Source organism: Rutilus rutilus (assembly GCF_951802725.1).
Source record: "Rutilus rutilus genome assembly, chromosome: 20".
Taxonomy (NCBI): Eukaryota; Metazoa; Chordata; class Actinopteri; order Cypriniformes; family Leuciscidae; genus Rutilus; species Rutilus rutilus.
Genome location: NC_140225.1, coordinates 17,596,611 through 17,605,169, shown reverse-complemented (window position 1 = coordinate 17,605,169; position 8,559 = coordinate 17,596,611). Strand labels below are relative to the sequence as shown.

The 8,559-nt window shown below is 39.6% G+C and overlaps 1 protein-coding gene across 1 annotated transcript; it reads left to right on the top strand.

Annotated features, from left to right (window-relative positions):
* The first annotated feature begins 834 nt into the window (after positions 1–834).
* six4a (SIX homeobox 4a) lies at positions 835–8,299 on the top strand. Its single transcript, XM_084390630.1, has 3 exons — positions 835–1,737; positions 4,233–4,873; positions 5,660–8,299. The coding sequence occupies exons 1-3, from the start codon at positions 947–949 to the stop codon at positions 6,115–6,117; spliced, it is 1,890 nt and encodes a 629-aa protein (XP_084246756.1). The 5' UTR covers positions 835–946; the 3' UTR covers positions 6,118–8,299.
* The last annotated feature ends 260 nt before the right edge of the window (positions 8,300–8,559 follow it).

The window sequence follows — 8,559 nt, the reverse complement described above, 5'->3', positions numbered from 1 at the left end:
ATAGATAGATAGATAGATAGATAGATAGATAGATAGATAGATAGATAGATAGATAGATAGATAGATAGATAGATAGATAGATAGATAGATAGATAGATAGATGGATGGATGGATGGATGGATGGATGGATGGATGGATGGATGGATGGATGCTAGATCTCTATCTATCCATCTATCTTGATAGATAGATAGATAGATAGATAGATAGATAGATAGATAGATAGATAGATAGATAGATAGATAGATAGATAGATAGATAGATAGATGGATGCATGCAGACATTTCGTAGGCATTATGTAAATTCACCAACATTGTATTTATTTTATTATATATTTTATTGTATGCCTCTTTCCTTTTATTTCACCTTATTAATTTTCTTCTGTTAAATAAATAAATAATATATGTTTGGTTGTATTATAGGCTATAACAATAACTGTAGAAATTAAATATTTACTAAGTTTTAAAGAGACATTAAGACCAAAAACCTATAGTTTTAACCGGAGATCAAATGAACTGAGGGGTAGGGCTTGTCGTTTTGTAAATGTCTGTATCGTTTGAAGTGTTGTATGAGCAGTCTTTGAGTCTTTTCAGAGTAAGCTCAGAGTAAACACACGGCAGCACACAAAGGCTCGAATGAGATCTCACCTATAGACCAGGTGAGCTGCGGGAGCGCGTCACGGCTGAGTGACAGATTCATTTGAATGGTTTCGCCTTGAAGCTGCGTTCGCCCCGCCCCTTTCGAAATTTCGTGCAGCCAATCATGTGTGTCCAACCCCCCCACCCCAATCATCGGGCTGAGAAGTCACGCTGCTGGAGCGAAAGGGGAAAGCTATCCACTTACAAAGACACCCGATATCACTCGCATGGCGCACGGGTAACCTGATCAGCTTGGGCAGAAACGAGGCGGGGTGACGGACTAAAGGAATCTGAGGTGAAGAATAAAAACAATGTCTATTTCCTCTAGTGAAGTGACAGTGGCAGGCGACATCAAAAAGGAAAATGTGAAGTACACGGAGACTCTTGAGAGCTCCACGGACAGTCGGGGGCACGTCAAACTCCTGACTCTTGACACTCCGGTGGCCGCCGGGATGCTCGTCGGGCAGCAGCAGCAGAGCTCTCCATTGGAGCGCAAGATGCCCACTATGGACTCTTTGTCTGCGCACACTTCACCCGCAACTACCGCGAGCTCTTTGGCTTTTTCACCGGAGCAAGTTGCGTGTGTTTGCGAAGCGCTTCAGCAGGGGGGCAACGTGGATCGACTCGCCCGGTTCCTGTGGTCTCTCCCGCAGAGCGACTTATTGCGCGGTAACGAGAGTATCCTCCGCGCTCAGGCGCTGGTGGCCTTCCACCAGGCACGCTACCAGGAGCTTTACAGCATCTTGGAGAGCCATAGCTTCAGCCCCTCGTGCCACTCTGCCCTGCAGGACTTATGGTACAAAGCCCGGTACACGGAGGCGGAGAAGGCCCGCGGTAGACCGCTGGGCGCAGTGGATAAATATCGTCTGCGACGAAAGTTTCCCCTGCCCCGGACCATCTGGGATGGAGAGGAGACGGTGTACTGCTTCAAGGAGCGCTCCAGGAACGCGCTGAAGGAACTCTATAAGCAGAACCGGTACCCGTCCCCGGCCGAGAAGAGGAATCTTGCCAAGATCACAGGACTGTCCCTGACGCAGGTTAGCAACTGGTTCAAAAACAGGAGACAGAGAGACAGAAACCCGTCGGAGGCGCAGTCCAAAAGGTGAGCAAGACACATTCTGTTCAATGAATGAATGAACACTCAAGGAATTTAACAAGAACTTTATTAAGTTATATTGGCAAGACTATTGAGATATAGTTAAAGCAAAGTTTTTGAGAGATCAAGAACCCCCTTTTTGGCATTTCATGGTTAAAAAAAAGTTTCTGCTTGTATGCTTTTGGATTGTCACAGCTTGTGGGTTGTTACCAGTGATTCTGCATTTAGATATAAATATTTTATTTATTCACAATGATGTGAAATCAGAAGAAAACATCGACATTTTAAACTGAAAGGCAGCTTCTAAAGGACATTATCCAAAAGTGTGCGTAAAATGCATTGCGTGAGTCACCAGCGTGTGTTTATTTTTGAGTGAGTAGCTACTCAGGATCCATTGACGCGTAAGGTTTGCCCCACCACATAAATCACTCTGAACTATTTACTTTTCTTTTTAGCCAGAGGGGATAGGAAAACCTCCTCTTCAGCACTCAATTTTAACACACTCACACACATGCACTGGAAATACAGGATTCACTAATAATGTTTAAAACTCTTTGTGAACAAAGCTCCTGCGCACCTGGTGGAGGTGACCTTACACACATACATACTTTTTTTTTCCCATTCACAGAAAGCTGATGTCACACGCTGCTTAAAGCATTTGTAAGCAATCGTATATATTTATCACGTGAATGAAGCAATTTTATAATTTACAGCTGGACTCCTTGACCAACATTTCAGAAAAATAAAAACACTAAATAGGTCCTCTGAATAATCAACAATTCATGTTTGGACATGTGTTTTTGCTAATATCAGCCAGAAAATGCATGCGTTTGTTTTATAGAGGACATCTTAAATTCATTCATCTTGTTATTTTCTGTAATGCCACATGTGGGGGTGTGGCAAATATGATATTAATAGGCCACGTCAGGCGTTTTCAAACTTTACAGATCCAGGGACCCCATTTAGAGTCTCAGCCAGGAATTTAGATAGCATTTAATTATCAATATTATTGGCATTACCTTTTATAGTGTTTAATAGATCACCAGTGTTTAAAATTACATTTAAATATAAAGAATATGTTTGAAAGTCCAATATATTTTATAGCCTATATCTAAACCTTGGGGGTTTCCTAATTTAGCATTACTGAAATATGTTTTAAACGGAAATCAAGGAACTGACCAGAACGCAGAGGTTTCGAGGCGAGTTTAAATTTAATTTTAAACGCGACGCAACTAGCAAAGACGCTCGTGTAGACAGACAGAACGCGTCTTGTGTTTAAGCTCCCAAACACGTAATGACGTTATCACTAAAAAGAATAATTGGCAAAATCTTTTGGCTGGCTGTGAAGAGAAACACATGAGCGTTGTGGAAGTCCTGTCGGAGTCTCACAGCTGCTGCAGTCATTCATTAAACGCGCCCTTCTCTCTCAACTACACGAATTTATGTTTGAACAGCTGAAGTCACTGTGAAATATTGTCTTCAGCGCGCAGTGGAGGAATCGCGCTCTATCGGACTTTAAAATAGCAGCTAAATTTAACCTCTCGTTATACTGGCGGACCCTCCCCGTTTTTGCGAAGGACACTGTGAACATAAAGCTGACCATTTGTGAAGTCATGCTGTGATTGCTGGGTTGTGTCGCCAAATGGTGTGCGTGCGTGCGTGCGTAAAAGAGAGTCTGTAGTATAGACAGGATTACTCCTGACATGCGAAGTCTGTGATCTAGGGGGTCCCGCGGTGTGAAGTGGATACTCACCTCCCCATTTGTCTATGCGCGCTCCCGTCTCCATCTTCCTGCAGCTGCGTCATTCCGCGCTCATGTACAGGTCAAATAGTGAAAAGTTGGTTCATAATACAACATTCCCCTTTTTCATTTTCAAAGTACTTTATTGATGTGCGTGTTTTGTATACAATATTGCCAAACGCATCAACAGTATAAAATAATAAAATCATCTTTCATCTTCTCTTTCACACAGTTTAGAAATATAGAATTAGAATTTTTCCCAAGTATTTCTCTCTTGTCTTTTAAAATATACCAGAGTCACCATTGTCACAGTGAGCACAGATATGTTTTTTTTGTCTGTCCATCCATCCATCTATCTATCTATCTATCTATCTATCTATCTATCTATCTATCTATCTATCTATCTATCTATCTAATAGATATATATTCCAGTGGCGCAAGTATGCTTTTTTTTTTTTCTTGCTTTTATGATTTAGTTGATTTTTTGGAAAACTGGAATCTGTCCCAGACAGCAACATAGTGTCTACCCAGATCCGGCCCACATCTGGTACACCTGGATTCCACAAGGCCCACATGTGGGCTGGATCTGGGCCGACACTATGTTGCTGTCTGGGGTCCCTCTCATTTTATTTATGTAATGTCAAAGCATTTTCATTTCAGCTGCAGTGTGCAATAAAAAATTGTGCAAAATAATAAAATAAAAGTGTAGCGATGGAGACTTAAAGGTTTACTGTCCTTCATATCTTTCACTCTCTCTCAGTGAGTCAGATGGAAATCACAGTACGGAGGATGAGAGCAGTAAAGGTCAGGAGTCTTTGTCCCCGTGTCCGATGTCGACCTGTTCTGATGGGGCGGTGGGTAATACAGTCGTGCCTCTCTGCTCTGGAGCTCTGGAGGCCGGGGTTATCGTCCAGCAGGTCGGGGACAGCAGGAACTCACCGTCCGTCATCTTTAACGGAGTCTCGGTCAACACACCCGCCTCTGTTTTTCACAACGGCACCCCTTCCTTTCTCTCCACCACAGGACATGTACTCTTCGGTGGCATGAACTTGGGACTCCAGTCTCTGGCATGCAGGTCAGTGGCAGATGTGGAGATGGATGGTGCAGGACAGGATAAAAGGGTAACGGCAGACCCTGCTCTGGCGTACCCCTCATTTCACTGCAGTGTGAATGGGACAGACGTAGAGGTGAAAGCAGAGGATGTTAGGCAGGATGTGTCAGTTCAGGACCAGACCACGTCCATCAGCTCGGCGTTCACTGTCACCTCGTCCGATGGCTTGCAGCTTGAAGGTTACAACTTGGTTTCTGAAGGCAACGGGACCTCGCTGCTTAGCAACAAGATGGTCCTTCCTCCCTTGCAGCTCCCATCATCTTCTTCTTCACCCTCATCAGTTACACAAGGTGAGAGAGACTCATCAAAGATTCCATCATGCCTTTGAGCAGAGCGAGCACACGTCTTGTTTGTGTTTGTTATGAAGGTCAAAGACGTGATGTTTATTTAGTTGTTTCCTGCAACTCATATGTACAATGACGTTAATACATCGCTCTTATGATGAGTTTTAATTTCTGTATTAAATAATATTTAATTATGGAACATTTAATTTCACTTTGATCATCAAAAATGAAAATCTTCAGTAAAAGAATGCAAAAGTGGCAATAATCTTTTCTTTTTTATCAGAAAATAGAAGGCTTTGTTTTTGAAAAACAGCAATATTGTGAAATATTATTACAATATAAAATAAAAAAATATATATTTTAAAATGTAATTTATTCCTGTGATGGCAAAGCTGAATTTTCAGCATCATTACTCCAGTCTTCAGTGTCACATGATCCTTCAGAAATCATTCTAATAGGCTGATTTGCTTCTCAAGAAACATTTCTTATTATTATCAATGTAGAAAACAGTTAATACATTTTAAGGATCCTTTGATGAATAGAAAGTTCAAAAGAACAGCATTTATTTGAAACATTATACAAGTTTTTACGGTCACATATAATACATTTAATGTATCCTTACATTATTAGTCACATAATTTGACGCTTTATGGCAAGGCAAGGTTAGGTCGTAAAACGTCATGATTTTTCCTTTTCTTTATCATGGAACTGAATAATATATCCTTAATATTTGTATACCACCGAAAAGGTTGAAGAGCTTCATCTTTTCTCTGTTCTTCTGTCATCTGTCAGGCGTTGTTGATGGCAGATCTCCTTCTCATGCCTCTCTGTGTCACCTCGGGGTGGAGGAGCAGGACAGGCTTCAGCTGACCTCTCTCGAGCCCAGCGCGGCACTCTACGGCCTGGCCAGCGCACACACACTGTCTGCTGTAAAGAAGGAACCTTTGGAGACTCCGGGCGGATACCTTTACCACCTGGGTTACTCCCCCACCACACTTAACACCAGCATGACAACGAGCCAGCAAGACTACACTACTCTCACAGTAAGCTCACCATTACTCACCCAAACGGACCTTACCGGCCAGTTCAGAGGTCACGATGCCCAGATGACCTCGAGCCTAAATGGAGACTTCCTATGTGCGGTTTCAGAGAGAGGGAAGGGAGAGATGAGAGGGGTGGAGGAAGAAGAGGAAAAACAACTGACAAAACTAAAAACAGTCCATATAGAGGAAGAAATGACTGACCTTTGAACTTAAGAGGAGAAGGAGGTAAAATACTTTTTACTGAAATCTCAACATTATTGGATTGTTGATTGAGTTTTTTTTTTTTTTTTATGTTTCCAGCCTCTAAATGTTTTGTTTTTTTAATGTAAGTATTAAATTATTTTGGTACATCTATCTGTCAGTTTGGTTTGGAGAACCTATGCAAAGTCATATCTAAAGAATACAGTTTTTGAAAGTGTTTGTTTTTTGTTGTTTTTCTCTTTTATCACTCTTTCCACACACAGTTACTTTTGTTGTGTATAACAGGGGTTTTCAAACAAGAGAGTGCTAGGGGGTCCATGGAAAAGTTTACAGAATTTTTTTTTATTCATAAATAAAACAAAAATAAAATGATAACACTTTATAATAAGGTACATGAACTAACCATGAGCAATCCATTTGTTACCGTATTTGCTCATCTTTGTTAACGTTAGTTAATAAAAATACAAGTTCATTGTTTGTTCATGTTAGTTCACAGTGCATTAACTAATGTTAATAAGATTTTAATAAAGTATTAGTAAATGTTGACATTAACAAAGATTAATAAATGCTGTATATGTGCAGTTCATTATTAGTTCATGTTAACTAACGAACCTTATTGTAAAGTGTTACCAAAAAGTTCACAGTAAATAATAAATAAATACCTACATACATACATATATATACATTAAATACAATTTACTAAATATGCTATTCTTTCATTATATTTCATTCTGCTTTCTAAAGACTGGCTGAAAATCTATTAATAATTAAGATTAATAAAAAAGAAAAGATCTGCATCTAACAAAAAAATGGTGGGTAGAACATAATAGAAACATAATACCATAATTGAAACTAAATATTTTTCAGAAAATATACAAAACATTATTTAATATTAAAATATCATAGTATAAATTTGGTCTTTATACATAAACATATAGCTGATTTTTATATATTAGGAATGGGGTCCCTTTCCAAGGGAATTAATGTTTGGAACGATGGTATCAAAACTTTTGAAAACCCCTGGTACATAAAATAATAATATTTTTTCAGATTTCCTCCATATCCCTTCTAGCAATGATTTCATACTGTTTTAAGAGTTTACATGTATTTTTGAGCTACAGGTAGCAGACAGCTCTTATTTTCTCTCTGTCGCTCCCTCTATCTGTTTTCCTCCTATAGTGGGGAGTGTGGACATATGTGTGTTTTATGAGAGTCACCTGCTAGTTTCTGCCAAGAAGAGTTGAGGTTAGCAGACAGGTGGACGTCTGGTCATGTGTCATCTGAGTCGAACCCTTAAAGGTCACCTCCCTATGGAAACACACATGCACAGACACACTTTATTCCCATGCAGATTGAAAACACAAAAATCTGTGAAAATCTTCGTGGCATTGTCATGGTCATTACGTTGACTGCATCTTCCAATTACAATAATAATATGCAAATAATATGCAATGTAGATATCAATACAAAATCCACAATGTTTGCTTATACAAATTAAGGGATGAGTCAGAATGGTTGGTAATTGACAGCTTGCCACAGATGTTGGGTGTTATCAGTACACAAAATATACTAAGAACTACTTGATTCGTTTGAGATGCAAAGTGTTTTGAGCCTGCGATAAGGGACACTTAAACGTTTGATTAAACTCATCATTGCAAGCAGATCATGTGAATTTGTCTTCAAACTAAAAAGCAAAAACAATATGAAATATAAAAATCAAGCTTTTAATTTAAATATCTGAATAGGTGTCAGCACAGGACATGCCAGCACAGTTGTAAATGTGAAAAAATGTGAATATGATTGTGTAGGCCTATGTGAGTGAGAATGTTTGTGTGGACGAGTGCATCTAGTTTTTGCTTTTGAGTTTGTTCTTTGTGCCTTCCTGTTTTCTGAAGATCAGCGTTTGATTGGTCTTCAGGTTGCCATTTTTTTATATATATATATATTGGTGCTGGTTTGACATCTGCAGTATTTAACTCCATGACTAAAGCTATGCAGCCATTCTGGGACTGAGAAACGACTTTTAGAAATCAGAGATGGCGAATGAAAAGTCTTCTACAGAAATTAAAAAGATAGATGTGAAATGAGCTAATGTATGGCTAATGTAAATGTATGAGCAAAAACGGCATTGTGAATATTGTTTTAGCATGTTAGAGTTATAATGTATTTTTCTAAAAAAAAAAAAAAATCCATTAAATATTTATACTGGAAAAACAGACTCACCCGAGTGATTTCATTCATGACTGTGAGAGATCTTGTAAACTCTCAACGTAGATTTGTTTGTGTTCCCATGTTATGTCTACAGTGGATGTTAAATATTCAGACCGACAGGAAACATGCAAATAAAAAGATTTAAGTAGCCAGGGAGGGGAGGTGAAGCAGAGACCTGATACAGAAAGGCCAGGCCGGGTGCTGGAAAATCAGCGGTGATCGTTTGCACATGCCTGG

Bases quoted from the DNA above. Each gene is read 5' to 3' on its own strand.
- six4a (XM_084390630.1), top strand. From the start codon at position 947: ATGTCTATTTCCTCTAGTGAAGTGACAGTGGCAGGCGACATCAAAAAG. The intron at 1,738-4,232 runs GTGAGCAAGACA...ACTCTCTCTCAG, and splicing joins TCGGAGGCGCAGTCCAAAAG to TGAGTCAGATGGAAATCACA. The intron at 4,874-5,659 runs GTGAGAGAGACT...GTCATCTGTCAG, and splicing joins ACCCTCATCAGTTACACAAG to GCGTTGTTGATGGCAGATCT.